The sequence below is a fragment of the Trachurus japonicus genome, chromosome 4 (genome assembly GCF_045865225.1).
Source record: "Trachurus japonicus isolate A0001 chromosome 4, Traja_1.0".
Classification (NCBI taxonomy): domain Eukaryota; kingdom Metazoa; phylum Chordata; class Actinopteri; order Carangiformes; family Carangidae; genus Trachurus; species Trachurus japonicus.
In genome coordinates, this window is record NC_140910.1 from 28,265,917 (window position 1) to 28,282,836 (window position 16,920).

The following is a 16,920-nucleotide window of genomic DNA, read 5'->3' on the forward strand; positions in this document are numbered from 1 at the left end:
CTGCCCAGGTTATCGTAATGTCAACACTGTCCACATGATCTCACTGCAGCGATCTTTTGACATTGAGGGATTCATACTTGTTTGATGTCTTACAGTTGAAATGCCCTGTGCAGGAAGGAAGTGCTCACCCACTGGTCGCCTGTTCCATCTTCAGGAGCTCTATGGGAGGGAGGGAGGATTTCAGTGCAATATTTACAGTGACCTTTTCCTCTCACTGGCCAGGGGCCCATGGGAAAAAACTGGAGAAGACAAACAATGAACAATAGGGTTCAGGGGATGAGCAATGGTGCCAGCGCAGCATGTGCCATTACGGGATGTGGATTACATAGGCCTAGGGGTTGTGGGGGGTCACAGTAAGGATCAAGGCACCAGCACTGTCGCTCAGGAGCACACCTGGGACACCTGCTCAGAAATCCTGTTCTATTTAAAAACACAACTTCTTTGAGAAATGAAAATACCGTCTGTAGACAATGCGGTGGTGGAAAAGCGGGGTGCAACAATTTGGTTAATGTGCATTTTTTTTGAGCCGAGCTAGATGAGGAGATTGATACCATCCCCACGTTTAGGCTACCTCCAGAAAACAGTTATCTCAGCTTGGCCAAAAAAAACTGGAAACAGCAACAGCCACAACTGCACTCCACTCTGCTGCCAAGGAAATTGTGCAGAACAAGATCCCACATAAAGCCACAGCTTTTTTTTTTATGTATCAGTTTTTGGTAGAGATTAAGCAAATGAGACATAATGCATTAATTAGTGAGCTTTAGTGTGGGTTACCCCTGGACAAAACCAGGCTGAGTGTTTCCCCCCCTCCATTTCCGGTCTTTAAGCTAAGCTAAGCTAAACAGCTCCTGGCATCACCTTCACACTCAATAGCCAAATATGAGAGTGGTATTGATCTTCTCATGTAAATCTTTGGCAACAAAGCATAAAAGTGTTTCCAAAGTGTTGAAATAGCCCATTAACAAAAGGCTCCCATATGTGGCTCTTGTTGTTCTGCACTGTAAAATGTCAAAAAGCCAAATAAATGTCATATGAATGTGCACAAATAAATAAATAACAAATGATTCCCATAAATTACATCATATTATCTCAAAACATGACACGTATAATGAACCAAATTGCTTGCTGATTTGCAGATTCCACAGTTGGTGTGATATGCCACTGATGTTCTCATTCATTGGCAGAAAGGCTGGACCGAAGAGACCAAGACCCAGATTGAAATCTTCCAGCGTCATTGCTTTAAGTTGATGTTTACATAGACAAACAGCCCCTGTGTTGCATCAGCATCTGTGCAAACTCCCAAGTCACAGTTTGATCCCTCAATTATCAGATTACCCTCATCTAATTGGACAATATGGTGTCCCCGGGGATTGGGCCTTGCCTTATCACAGAAATTCTTTCTGCCCTGCACAATTTGGTGAGATAAATGTAATGGTATCGGCGTTCTAGTGTGTGCCTGGGTGGTCTCTGTTGCATTTCTAATGATGCTGCGCCTTTCCCAGAACAAGTGGAAATACCTCAGTGATGCACCGTGAAAAGAGAAACGAAGAAAGAAGCGGAGCTCCCACTGGGCATCACAATTCTCACATAAGGACATCCAATACTTCAGAGGGCCATGCATGCATTCTGATCATGCTGCTCTGCTGCATTTAGTCTTAAGATCTAAGCACGATTATGACAAATGCATAGAAGAAACTGCTCTTTTGATGAATCTCAGAAGTGATCCTCATGTGCAGAAATTCAACAACCTGCAAAATCAAAAAAGTGAAATTCGAATATAGGGAAAATCAGATAAATCTGTCCAGATCACAGGTCTCTCTGTTCAGGCAGATACTGTTATGTAAGAGCAGGATGTTAGCAGTGCTGCAGTAGAAATATTCAGATCCTGTAAATAAGCAAAACTAGAAGTAAAAATACTTGTTGTGCATATAATGTGACACTCAAGTATAAATTGGAACAAAGAAATGAGTTTACTAAACTACTGTAGACTTTGATGCATTAACATGTAATGCATTATTGCTGATCTGTAGTGGAGTAAATGTGCTTTGCAGTGACAATGAAAATATTCAAATATACTGTTCCACGAAACTGTAATTAAGTACATAGAAGTAAATACTGTATATTTGGTTACCTCTACTGACCCACCACCAGCTGTATCCTCAACAAAGTAAAAGCAGAAAAAAGTGGAAAAAAAAGTACCACTCTGGGAGTTTAAAATTCAATATGACACTCTTTTATAAACAAATATTGCTATGATAACAAGTAGCCTTATTCATTAGGAAAAATGTGACACACACCACATGCAAAAATTGTATTAGCCTACTGTCTAAATTAAATTGCATAATAATAAACTGTCAATTTAATGAATATTGTTAAAAGATACTCACTTTATAAGTGTAGGTGTTTTTTTATTATTATTAATATTATTATTATTATTCAAATTTTCAATCAAATTTTATTCTATTTTATTTTTATATAGGATAATTTTTTTTTACAGTCTATGAGGATAACATGCATACATGTCGTTTTATTTTGAAGGGGCGGCTGCGGGCGGAGAACCGGAAGTCAGAGGATACAGGAAACGGTCGCTGCAGACAAGCTGCTACAAACAGTAAGTGACCCCCTTTTTATTAGATATCTTGCTCTTAAGACACTCCGTTTAGAGTCGAAGTGATAATAGCACATTTGCTTGATATTTAAGCCACTTGTATGTTGACAGTAAACGCAGCGTTAGTGACCGTTAGCCCTTCCGGCATACGACGAATGAGCTTGCTAGCGAGCGGAGGCTAACCGAAGCTAATGTCAAATTTTGTCAACAAAGCAGATATCGCTTCCTCTATGATCACTTATAGATGGATCGATAGGTTCAACCGGGTGTCTTTGACGTATCTGTGGTAGTTAATGTCAGCAGAAACGACTGTCAGCCCCGCCTAATCACTGTCTAACCGACTGAATCAGCAGACGAAGCAACATTTTAGTGTAGTTTTTAACTAACCATCATCGTCTCTTAGTAACGCGTTTGCACATTAGTAACGTACTTACCTACTTACCAACCTACTGTTTTATACAGCTGCCACTGTTTTATTTACTGATGCATTGTAGGAGGTGTCCCTCAGTCTCTCAATCTTTTTTCTACTTCCCTCTTTCTTTTGCTTTTGTCCAAATTGAATCATATGGATGCAAGAAAGTAATGTCATAAAGATCCATTGCATCATTGTTTATTGTTTATTTTGGATCCCCATTAGTCTTCATTGAGATGAAGACTGTTCTTCCTGGGGTGCACATTAAATCCAACAGAGACAATGAAAAGCATTACAGCATATTCACCAAAAGAAAATCCATAAATTCATTCATTTTCAAAGTCCCAGAATGAATAAAAAAAAGAAGAAAATACGCACCTAACTAACTTAGCAACGGTATTTTTTCTACTACAACTAGATCTGCATCCTTTTAAGATATAAACAAAAACAAATTGCAGATCATTGTTTAGTTATAGATTAAAATTACTTCTCACTCACCATCAAATTGTATTTCTCAAAGTCTCATTAATCAGGAGGATAATCCACTGATAGTTTTTGTATTGGCATGTGGTATGTAAACAATAACATCTCTTTTTTTTCCACCCTCACAAACCCTCTTTTACCCCTCCAACTCATTCTGCAGCTTGTGCGCTTAAATCTTCTTTTGTGTGAGAGATCTAAGTAATGATTAACCACAACGCAGGTAGAGTAGAGTGTGTTTTGTTAATGTTAAAGTTACTCAGGTGGTGACATGGTTTCTCTCCTGACCTCTTTGAACACGGTGCATTGCATGTTTGCGTGACTGTAACAATATTACGAAACCTCAGTTTAACATAGAAATAATGAAGTATCGAGCGCCTTGTTTATACTTGAACAACCCGTAATGTGTTCGTAATGGGGCCGAGCTAAACAAAAATAAAACGATCACGCTACATCACAACTCTGCTGTTTGTCGATCACAATTGTATGAATTTAAAATCCTACCACCCATTAGGCAGCTCTATTGTAAATAAAACAGTTTCCAGCATCTTGGTATGACATTATTAGATTACAGCAGCAGAGCAGCAGCTTGGAAAATAACTGAGAAGTCAACATGTTGTCTGAATTGACTGTGGCTCAGTCATCATTACAGATTTGTTCCATTGTTTGGGAACAGAAACAGAAAAATATCTCAACAAGAACAAGTTATTTGGGAACATGGCTCTGCTAAAACACCATATATATAATCCAAGAGAGGAGCAAGGAGAGGAGCAAACAGATTAAATTCCGACGCTATAGGCAGAGCTCAAATGTGAAGTGATAACGTTGTAAACATGCTAATTAGCCTCATCTTGTTATTTTTTCCAACACTTTTACGCCCTCAATTCTGCACATTTCACCATCCGGTTCTGCCATATTCAGGGTTTTGACCTGTTTTTTTTGTGTGTGAAATTCTCACAACTTGGACCTGAGTGTTTTTGCTTTAACTCACTTAGAAATTGCAACAACATGATCTCTGACTAGAGAGCGCATCATGTTGTCATTAAGTTTAATAACTTGAGTTATGAAAACTGCACATAAGGTTCAGATAGAATAACTGTATGTTTCTATTTCCTTCTGATATGAAATATGCTTGTGAGTGTTTGTGATGTGTGAGCGCCAGGTGTATATATGCACATGTGTGTGAATGTTTGGTCTGTTATGTAAGTTGACAATTTTTATCTCTTTATTGTTCTTACGGATGGAAAGTAGCTAGTAAGATAAAACCGGTACAAAGCATCTTCTCTCATCTCAAGACTAAAATTTGGTGCACTGTCCCTGATACAAATAAACTTATTATACTAAACTATGAATTAAATGAAAGAGCTCTTGTTGTGGTGTAAACGCCTCCTAAAAGCCTGCTTTTATCAAATGTTTCAACAAACTTTATTTAAATAGGCCTCTTCCAGGGAAACTAGACCTTTATTATGTGTGTAATGTATGTCCAGGTAATGAAGCACTGAATGAGACCAATAGATTGACAGGTAGATATAGCGGCCGGGCGGCCGGGCATGCAGGCGCCACATCCCAGGGATCAGTTGTCATGGAGCTCCTCCATCATTTGACTTGACAACCGTGTTAACAAGTCCTCGGCCTCTCAGTCAGAGTCTCCACAGCTCCGTGTCTCACCTCTCCTTCCTTCTGCTCCCCAAAGTCAGCACAGCTTGGCCGAGGGGAAAGTGGTGGTGGGGGTGGTGGGGGGGGGGCAAGGCTACACTGATCCATTTCCTGCCCCCTCCCTCTCTCCTCCCTCCCTCCCAGGGCTCTAATTGAAAAATTTGGGTGGCCTTGCTTGTTTGTTTTGGTGGAATGTGGTGGGTAGTGTTTTTTTGAGGCTTTTCCTCGACTGCCGTTGCAGCGCGGACCTTTGGGGTGAATCGAGCAACGGGGGTCAGGCCGAGCCTTGTTTACGAAGCGCCGCGTTTCTCTCACCCCTGTCTGCTCTCCACAGTCGGCCCCACCTGGTAGCCCCCACCCCTTTACCCCTTTACCCCCCCACCTCCTCCCGCTGACAGGCTCGCTGGGGCCACTGGTTTTCACAGTATGGTTTCTGTGACCCAGTCAGACCTGGACTAGACAGACAAGAGGAGCTGTGGGTTGGGAAACAGACCACAAGAGTCAGACTCAGTACTAGTGGAGTCAGCTTATGTAATGTAGACCATAACAAGATTCTGATTTATTGTCATTTATTGATAATTCATTTAATTTTTTTAAAGGTATTTCTTTAAATTGCATATTTTGAGATTTTTGTAATGTTTGACTTATTTATTTATTAGTTAATGTCAGTTTTGGTGAATGTTGAGTTGAGATGAAATTACTTTATTTATCCCATTACATTAGGCCAATTCTGTTTCTACAGTTGACCATTGCACCACATTCATTTACACGAGCATACAAGTGAGGAGGAAAGTGCAAGACAGTGCAAATTAAGATCGGGTAAGATAAAAAGTACAATAAGTAGGACAATAAATACATAAATAGCGCAATATACATATATGTCTCCTGAGTCAGGTCACCATTTGTGGCATTTTGCTGCGGTAACGTTGTAATTTCCTGCAAAAGTATCTTTAACTTAACTTTAACTTGTAGCTTAAACGATTAATCAGAAAATAATCAACGGGTAGATCGACAAATTTGATAGTTTTTCAGTTCCCAATCAACAATCGCTGTAATAAATAGTTTGAAACAGTTTGAAAATGTCACTTTGGTCCCTGGGAACTCACGGTTTGTTATTTTTTCTTATTTTTATATTTCAGAGAGAATGGAGACGTGATTATTAAAAAATAATTGATGTAATACTCTTAAGTTGTGACCCCTGAATGGAAGCTGGGATGTTTTTATAATTTATATTTGTATGTCACCGTGGAAGGTTCTCACGCTGGTGAAGTGTTTTTCCTTTATGTAAAGCAGCCGGGGCAGCAGAGTTACAGCCTCCCTCCCTCATGAAGGTTCAAATCTCTCCATTTTCACCATGTCATCGGGCAGAGCTGCCTGTCTCCAGCCTCTTAATCCTCTGAAAACATCTTCCTGCATTTGCAGACCCATACTTTATATTTCTGTTTATTGTTGCAGGGTTTTTATATGGGAAATTGGGGACTCCACTTGGTTATAGGCCTGACTCTGAAAAAGCACTGGAGAGTCTGACAAACAAACAAACAGAAAAGCCCTAAAGATAACAAACCTCCGTGGGCAGAGCGTCGCGATGGCAGGATAGCGAGCCAGAGGCGTACATCTGATCACTCGCTCCGTCTCTTCTCTCTGTCACGAAAAGACTCTCCGTCTCCGTGAGCCCTGCATGGGACTAAACTGTTTGCAGAGGAGGAGAGATGCTGACTCATTGTGGAAGAACTCAGCGACTGGCCAAGTGGCCGCAGCATCTGTTTCCAAACACACAACCTGCACAGTGCATGTTGATATGATTCGCTGCTTATTTCGAAATATGATACGACTGACACACATTATTATACGGTCAGTTTTTGGCTATCGGCGGCATCTTAGAGGCATGTGGTGCCCAGGGTGTGTGTGTGTGTGTGTGTGTGTGTGTGTGAACACTGAGGAGGATTGTTTCAGGCTCCACCCAGCCTGTGTGATCAGGCCAGTCATCTCAGGCTGGGTCATGTTTGGCCGGCTCTGTGCATTCAGCGGAGATCTTTGATGGAATTTGGTGTTTGTGTAATGTTGGGGAGCACGGACTGAAATGGTGTTAGTGGTGGTGTCGGTAGGGGAGGGGGGGGGGGGGGTTATAGCCTCTCTGATGGGCGACGGAGGGGGGTTGTGGGTGATGAGCTGTCTAAATGGGTCCCTTTGTGCCCCCCTAAACCCATCATCTCTTCTACACACACACACACACACACACACACACTTGCCAATCACTGCCATATGTGAGTCACCTTTGAGCTCAGAGCAGCGGTATATGAACGCCTTATTCATGAGATAGTGTGTGCGTGTGTTGATGTGGCGGGCAGGTTAAATAGATTACCATGTCTTGTCTGTTGTGATGCAGAGAGTTTTCATGTTTTGAAGTTGTTGGAGTAAAAAAAGCTGGAGGTGTGTTGAATCCTCACTTTAACCCGGAGAGAGACAGACAGGGATGACGACGTGACACAAATGAGACTTGCATCTTGTATGACGTACAATTAACAATGATTTTTTTTTTTTTAATTTATCTTTTTAAGTTATACATTTTATTTACAAAATGTTACAAAGTTTTTCAGAACTGAAAGTGATGAGCTCAGATTTTTGTCTGAAACCCCCCCAAATCCTCAATTTACAACGGTAATGGCTTTTTTTTTTTGTAATTTTGCCCCATTTTTTATTGATTTTATTTTCTATTTAACCTTTATTTAACCATGTAAGTCAATGAGGAACCAGTTCTCATTTGCAATGAGAGGCAATAATAATAACATACAATAATACATGGACACATAAAAAGCATGAGCAAAATTAATGAATGTATCTGGCAAATAATAACAATAATAGATTTATTTAGTAAGTTGTTCCAGCTCTGGGTAAATCAATATTAGTCTAAATAGACTTGTAGTGTAATCATGTCTTGCTGATAAGATTGTTGTTTTTGCAATGAAAGATTCCAAGCAAATTATAATTAAACCCTGAAAAATTATTTTAGAGCTTTATTTTGTTGACAACCGTGAGACACAATAGGTTGCTATAAAGTAATAATTATTATTGTTATTATTCTAAATGTGTCATTATATATTGATGTGCAGCACAGCTCCGTTAGAGTTGAATATATCGTTGCATTGAAAAAGCAGACATTCTTGCTGTCTAAATAATGGTTATCCAGTATTGTGTGTGTGTACGTGTGCGTGTGCGTTGTGATTTGTTTTAAAAGCGTCTTTTATCCAAAGTCAGTCAGTCTTCTGTTTTGCATGAAAAAAACAAATCTATCGCTTCCATCTTAGTCCCAAAACCCCGTGTAATGCAGCAGTTCTTGGAGCGTGGTATGTGAAAATGAAACGGTTTCGTGTGGCAAAAAAGATTTGTTTGGAGCTTTTAATGAAAAGTCTTTTTTTTTTTTTTGCTTTTCTGTCTGGATCCTGGAGGAAGAGAGCTGAGGAAGAGGGCTGTCCCGTCGCGTTAGCAGCGCTGCAAGAGGATCCCAAGCCTCAGACCTCCACAGCTACCACACCGATTAGAGCCAGCCCTGCTGTTTGTTAGTCAGCCTCCAAGGAAAACAAACGTGCCTTTTTAGCCCTGTTACTAGAGGGAGAGAGAGAGAGAGAGAGAGGGAGAGGTTGGGGTTGGGGGGGCTCTAGCAGCATCATAGAGCGAAGAGAAAAGGAGGCTCAGTCTGCTTCTGTGTTGTCAGTGATTTAATTTAACCTGCGCGCTACAACACGGCTTAACACATGATGGAGGAGAATCTGGGAATCCTCTGATGCCCCCTAGAGGTTAATACCTTTATCCCACCACCCCCCACCCACCCTATTTGTGGAAAACGCTACCTACCTCATAAGTTTCCAGCTTTTTTTTTTTTTTTTAGTGTGTTTTCCTCTTCATGCTACTTTAAGGAAAAACCCATTCACAGTGTAAAGCTGTAGTTTCTATTACCTAGTTTGCAGGGTATTTGTGATTGTGCGTGACATGAGACTTGTGTCTCCGTCGTTTTTCTGTGTGACTTTCTGTGAGTTTCCGTGCGCTTTTGTGTGTGTGTATATGTGTGTGTTTGTGCACGTGCGTGTGCGTGCACGCTGGTGTTATAGAGAGGGGTCTGGGCAGTGTTCCCGTGTCCATGCACAGCCCCCAGAGTAAAGTAAACACAGCGGCTCTTTTCTCATCCCAGCCGTCAGCAGGCTCTCCCCAGGCCCGCGCCAGAGACCACACACCCAGACCACACACGCACATATACACACACTAACACACACACACACACATATACACACATACACACTGCCCAGACCTCTCCGCAGATCCTTCCACATACTCGCATACACACAGACCACACAACACCAGCTCGGGCCCCTCGCACGCAACGTAGCTGAGCTGTCATTCTGCCCAGCGTGTATGTGTGTGTGTGTATGAGTGTGTGTATGTGTGTGCGGGATATCTGTGTGTTTGTGCACGTGTATTTCCAAGATGAGGAAAGGGGGGCAGGGGGCGGCGGAGGGGAGGGGGGGTTAGGATAGAAACACTCCTGGAAGCAGAATCAGAATTATACAAAATAAAGAGGCCAGTCCTCTTGGCCCTCCGCGCTCCCACTCTAAACATGTGGGATTGATGAAGGGATACACCGAGCTCTTGTTTTAGGCCTGTTAACCTCTTATCTTCTTCATGTCAGATCCATAGCCCCCTCCATTTCCTCTGACAAGCACAGGGGCAGCAGCAACAACACGGGGGTAAATCCCGCCGGAGTTTTCTTGTTAACTCTGGGATGTCTGGGCAGTGGAGGTTTGGGTATGGGTGGGGTGGGGTATGGAGAATGGGGTAGAAAGGTTTCCGAGAAAGGTTGGCGGTGGAGCTTTTATAGGTGGGTTGATGCGTGAGCCGTAGTCCCATTGCTGCTAATTTGTTGTGCCATGCGTCAAAGTTTTCCCTCCATAAAATTCCCACATTTTCAAAACTGTTAATGGGCACTGGAGTGAAAATCCCAATCCTGTCATGTTGATTTAGTGCCACAGGCCAAATCCTGCAGCAGCTGATGAGTTGTGGACTGGTTTAGGTCTGAAATGATTCATCTGTCATTCAGTCAAATATATTGACAGATTAATTGATTTTTTTTATAGCTTTGGAGACTTAATCTCCAACCGAGATGTGTTTTGATATGTTTTTTTGATTTTGGAGGGAAACACTTGACATTATGCTGCTCCAGTGTCCTGAAGCAACGAGATGTTGACACCGCTGTTTATTTGAACTCAGCGTGTCTAACCAATGTCTAATGAGATGGGACAGAGCCGGGCTTCACAAAATGTAGACAACTGTGCTGAGTGACAGGTTGCACTGTTGTCCTGGGAACGTTTTAGATTGATTAATCTGCTGATTGTTTTCTCAGATTAAATTTGATTGTTTTAAACCATAAAATATAAGATCGTATAATAGACGATAAAAGATTTCTGACACGTTTTCAAAACTTAAATATAATGTACCAAGACAGGAAATGACTTACTTAAAGAATTATTCAATTAACCGACTGTCAGAATAGTTTCTGATAAATTTTGTGGAGGCCAGTCATTTCAGGATAAAGGGCCATGCAACATTTTTAAAAAACTGATAATAAAAAAAGACTTGACACTTTTCAAAAACACTTTTTTCATTGGGATCTTTTCTCAGACAAACCCATTGCATCCTGACAGGATTGGAAACGGTTTGCTCCATTTATTGAACTTGTTTGTTGTTCTGCATTTTTATGTTGATTTGAAATCTCTTGGCTTCGGACAGTTGGCTGAACTCAGACACATCCCCCTTGGCCTCTTGGAAATTCTAATTGGCATTTTTTTTCCACCAGTGCCTTTGCATATGCCATAGACTAAACAATTCATTGATTAATCAAAATGAGATTCTCAGATTCATCAATGATGGACAATAATCTGAAGTTTCCTCCCTGATCATGGTTTTTTTTTTTTTATATTCAGCACTTGACCGACGTGTTGCCTCTCTTCAATCTCGTGACTTCCTCATCACAGGAAAGTCTCTTTAACAAGTAGACAAATCCGTGTTGCGCTCTGTCAGTTTAGATTTCCTTTGATAATGGAGCTCCCGTTGACTCTTGGAAGTGTTATTACACCCCAGTCGTGCACCTACACCTAATTAGTGAGCATATAACTGTGTAAAGGGTTACCGCCGCGAGCTTCGGCGCAGGTCCGGTCCGTGTGAACTCCGCTGCATTGTTTGTGGAGAACGTGTTTTGGCTGCAGAGCAAAAGGGCGGAAGCCTCCTTCAAGCTGCGTTCAGAGAGTCCAGATCGGTCAGCCAGCCTCCTTGAGACCTGGCAGTAATTTATTAGCAAACATCTGTGCTGCTGAAATACATCCTTTCAATTTCTCCTCATTTTGGACTCTTTCCCTCTCTTCCTTTTTACACATGCAGCCTGAACATGAACTGATTTCCATGGGTGCTCCTTTTTGCTCTGGTACCATAATCTGTACTGTATTGTGTGGGCTTATGTGGAATGATTGGGGAGGCCAGGTTTATTTATCCTTCGCTGTGAGGTTTACATTCTTCCTTTCCTCCCTGCTCTCTGTCTGCTCCTTCATTCTTGGCTCCCCTCTCTATTTTTCCTATTATCTGAGAGATAACTGCTGCAATGCATACGTTGTTTGGAGACCTACAGGGTGGGAAATTAACACGGACTGCCATCCAAATTCTGATCGTACTTTTGCTGTCCCCGGTCCGTTCAAAAAAACAAAACAAAAAAAAACAGAAAAACAACAGAAAAGCATGTGGCTGCCTGGTGATTCAGTAAAAGCGGCTGGCGGAAAGAAGAAGAAAAAGAAGAAGGAATTCACTGCATTTATGATTATTTATATATAGAGGGATGTACTGTAGGATCACCAGCTTTGGTTCCATGTTCACTCAACGTTGTTTTTTTTTATTATTACTATTACAACAAACAGGTATTGTTTATCGCATGCACTTTTGTTAGGCGGCTTGTAGTTACAGATAGGAGGAGCGTTTTTGTGTCTGACGTGCAGGAAATTATAGCTTTATGAGTTATGTCAGCTTATAGAGCTGAAATGATTATTTTACAATTTTTTTTGTTAAACAATTAGTAAATATTTTTCTTTAAAAGGCCCAAATTATTATGTAATTGGGCCGATAAACACATAATTAAAGGTAGTAGTTTTGCAATGATAAAGCAAAGTCATGCAGGCAAATATACAAATCTGACAATCTGTGTGATTTTACTTTACTTTATTAACTCTACTTTTATTATTTGCACAATTATAACCAAAACTCTCATTTTATTTTTTTCCTCAGTAGACCAATATATTGATTACCTGATCACTTTGTCTCTGGTGGCTTCATGTCTGGAGGTTTCATGTCTGTGTTAATTGAACTGTCAGTGCTCGGGAGGTTTGTTGAGTTCTGTTACCCACCATGTCCTCATCTTCTTCCTCTGCCTCCCTCTCTCTCTCTCTCCGCCTGCTCTCCTCCAGGTGCTGATCGATTCCTCGCGTTCCCGTCCGCCCGCCTCAGGCCACCGCCATGTCTCGCGCCCGACAGCCCCCGCTCGTCACGGGCATCTCACCCAAAGAGGGTGCGGCCTGGACCAAAGTCACCATCCGTGGAGAGAACCTGGGCACGGGCCCAGCTGACCTCATAGGTAATGCATTTTTAAAAAACCACATAGTTAACGACACACGCGGCGCAGGGCCAAGTGTTGTAGTTTCTATGTTTGTTTAATTTTTGAAAATAAATTTCCCCTCAGAAATATTTGGGGAATAAAAGGCATTCATATCATTCTGGTAGTGTTTTACATACTTTGCATTAATATTTTTCTTCCTTGTTAAAATATGTATATATTCACGTGCATGAATATGTGAAGATAAATATACAGTGTTTGGATTATTACACAGATGTGTTGAAAAATGTCAACACATTATGTAATAAACATTTATTTGTTTTACCATAAATAATAATTCCTAGGTGATGATTTTGATGGTTTATTTCTCTGTTGGTTTTGCTGAAGGAGGGAGACACTGATGCTCACTAAATGTAGCTGATTTATTTTTTTGTCATTTAATTTCTGCTCCGATATGTCGAGTATTTTGTAACTGAAGTTGTATTAACTTGATTTTATTAACCTATACATCAACAAACCACAGCGGCCTCTTTTTTAAACAGGCGGGTTTAAAGTTTGGTTTTGTTTATATGATCTGTAAGTGGACAGGACAATTTGTTCTTTGTTCCCCTGTGAATAAGGATTTCATCACTTTTTCATTATTTAGGTTTTATTTTTCCAGGCAAGTTAAATAAGGTAATAAGTCATAATGAGCAGGTTAAGTTCTAATCATACATTAATATGTTGAAAATACGTTTTTAATTGTTTTGTTTTAGACAATTCAGCAGAGATGAACTATTAATTTTAACAGGTTTAATGCATGAATTTTAAATTGGTGTTGAATTGAAACAGATGTTTTCAGATGAAGGAAATTTGGTTTCACAAAGCAAAATGAAATATTATTAAGTTACCATTTAATTCTATTATTATAAATTCACACATATTCTTTGTATGTATAAAATATTTAACGTTGGAAGTGGTCTTGAAAGTTCTCACACCAGCTTATGAGTTTAAGAAAAAAAAAAACATCAACAAAAAGAAAAATGGCAGCCCAGACTTACCAAACCAAATACTCTGATATTTTTGTTTTTGTATAATTCAACCTCATCTGCAACACACGAAAAGCATTTTTTTTGTTTTGTGTAAATATTTAGATTACCGTATGCCTTGTTGGAGAAACTCTAGAGCTTATCAACATGAATTAATGTGCAAATATTTTTTTTTTTTCCATTTACCACACAGATGGACTAGCCTCCTCCATCTTGTTCCCATTATGAGTTGGTCACACTTTTTCTATGCTGATATTTTTTCCCTCTTGTTCTCCAATTCCCCGTCTAACCCGGCTTCTTTCAGGTTTTATTGGAGGTGGGACACAGGACTCACACACAACCACACAACCACACACACACACACACACACACACACTGCTCCATTTGCTTGGCAAGCTGTGCTTTGGCCAGTGATACAGGTCTATTTCTGACCATGAATGTCCCTGGGGCCTGGAATTAGATAATTAGATATGCACAAATGTGTGTGAGTGCTTGTGTATTCAAACAAAGTGGCCAGCGAAAGAACAGAGGCAGGAAATTTGACTCTAATGGGCATATTATTCACGGTTTTATGGGCTATTTGTTGATCAGCTTTTATAATGTTTGATTATACACATGTGAAGCTTTTCGGACTCCCCTCAGCTGTAATCCCTGCGTCTGTCTTCTAGTGTCCAAATAGTTTTCAAGAGGGTCTTAAAAAAGAGGGCGACAGATGCAGCGGCCAAGTGCACACACATATACACACATTGTGCCAGTAATGAGCCACTTAGCACTGAAGTGACACACGTTAGTTTAAAGGAGCTGAGTGAGAGGAAGGAAGGTCACGGCCACCCACGCCCACCGCGACCCCAACTTCAACTTTGACCCCTGGTGACAGTTTTCACTAAACTCGCTGAGAGATGCCAATTTCTGCCTGAGTGCTGCACCTCTCGTTGTAGATCATCCATGTGTGTGTGTGTGTGTCGGTGCTTCAGTTTGTTTATTTTTGCTGTCACTGTGTGTCTGTATCTCTCACCCTTCTCACCCTCTTTCTTTCTCTCTCTCTCCCTTTCTCTTCCGCCTCAGGTCTGTCGATCTGCGGCCATAACTGCCTGCTGACAGCCGAGTGGATGTCGGCCAGTAAGATAGTGTGCCGCGTGGGTCCCGCCAAAGACGACAAGGGAGAGATCATCGTCACCACCAAGTCTGGAGGCCTCGGCACCTCCACCGTCTCCTTCAAGCTGCTCAGACCCGAGAGGATCGGTGAGACTCAGAGGGCAGAATAAGAGACATTACATTAGCAGTTCATTTCTTTATTGAAGAATCGGTTTATTATTGAGCTGATGAAATGTCGGAAAATAGTAAAAAAAGTGGCCGTCACATCTTCAAAGTAAAAACATCACTTCATCTTCTCCCTTTAATTTGTATAATATAGTTAATTCCCCCCTCATTCACAAGTTTGTCTCAAAAGACTCTTTGACTCTGTGCCGACCTTCGTATGCATCATTTTTTTCAGAAAAGCCAATTTTATCAGGATAAAAACATGGGAGGACCCTCTCCTCTCCCCTCCACCCATCCCCGCGGTCGGCGAGGGAGCTCCACGCTCTGCAACTTTTAAATACACAAAACATAAACAAAAAAAATGTGTTTATCACTTTGACAAATTGCAAACTGCAAATAAATAAAACACGAGAAGGAAAAAAAAAAAAAAATCACAATAACTAGAGCACATGGACTGTAGATGTCTGGAAGCTTGACCACACGGACAATCAGCCGACAGTGTTTATTTTTGTTTTAACAATACACTGTATGATTCAAGTATCACTAGAGATATTGACTACCGGCGTGTTTATAAAGAAACGTCTGCCGCTATATACAACTTCATGCTGCATGTATGTTTTCAGCGTTTTATTTGCATTGCATAATTAAATGCAACATCAGGATAATGAATGACGATGTTTTCTGCATTAGTTTATGTCTTGTTCACTCACATCTTTAAAGTCCAGTTGTGTCCAGTTGTGAGACAAACTGTTTGTAAAAACGGGCTATACAAATAAAATTGCCTTGCCTTGCCTTGCCTTACAGACAAACATAATTACAATATCAAGGATTTAAAAAAATGAATAAAATAAAATAGGTACAGATAATGTAATGTTAAAATGTAACAAGTTAAAGCGTGTAAGGCCACAACTGCTTCCTACATTTTATTGCGTATATTGAACGTTCATGTTTGCATGTGGGTAGTTAGAGAGAAACTGTGTGTGTGTGTGTGCAAGCGAACATCTGGGTTGTGTTGCAGAGCTGCAGTGACGTGTGTCTCCTCTGTCCTGCCCTGTCCTGCAGGTATCCTGGACCAGTCTGCCGTGTGGGTGGATGAGATGAACTACTACGACATGAGGACCGACCGCAACAAAGGCATCTCCCCCCTCTCGCTGCGCCCCAGCAATCCACTGGGCATCGACATAGACAAGTACAGAACCTACCAACACACACACACACACACACAAAACAGAAAATCGCGCAGCACAATCACGCCGCCATAAACACACACGCTCTAGTCATTGAGTCATGGTTTACATCCCTAAGCAGAAACAAACTCTCCCCATATGCAGGCGTTTGAAATATTATGCCAACGCAGCAATGGCTGAACAGCCTCTAACCACTGCACGGAGGGATTGGAAACAGAATCATTGTGCACAAAAAAAAAAAGCAGAGCGGACAACGACAGAAAGGGATTTGGAAAGAGCTAAAGCAGTGACCCATTACAAGATGTACGTAGACCGCCTCGGAGGCAGCGTGGCGCGGTGCTCGCCTCCCACGCGCCTGGCAGGGAGCGCAGGAGTTGTAATGTATAGTTTGTGTTGTCAGATTCTGGCATTTCTGGGTTAGTGTTTGTTTGGTTTAGAGGGGCCGGGGGCAAGTGACCGCTCGTGACCAGAGACGAGACCCCCTCATAAACAGGCTGTACCATTCACTCACCTCCCGAAAAGAAGGGGTTGCGTAAAACATCCCAGCAGCAGCAGCAGCAGCAGAGTCTGCACGATTCCCCTCTGACAGCAACACATGGAATCAGCAGCAGTCGATCCGTTACATGAGGACGTTCAACAACAGAAGA

The 16,920-nt window shown here is 41.3% G+C and overlaps 1 protein-coding gene across 1 annotated transcript in view; it reads left to right on the forward strand.

Moving 5' to 3' along the window:
- Nucleotides 1-2,563: 2,563 nt before the first annotated feature.
- Nucleotides 2,564-16,920, forward strand: part of exoc2 (exocyst complex component 2) — a 48,932-nt gene continuing 34,575 nt past the window's right edge. Inside the window, exons 1-4 of the mRNA XM_085775084.1 lie at nucleotides 2,564-2,611; nucleotides 12,653-12,819; nucleotides 14,892-15,068; nucleotides 16,149-16,275. Of these exons, the coding sequence (XP_085631210.1) occupies nucleotides 12,702-12,819; nucleotides 14,892-15,068; nucleotides 16,149-16,275 (422 nt within the window). The 5' untranslated portion in view covers nucleotides 2,564-2,611; nucleotides 12,653-12,701. The remainder of the gene's footprint in view (nucleotides 2,612-12,652; nucleotides 12,820-14,891; nucleotides 15,069-16,148; nucleotides 16,276-16,920) is intronic.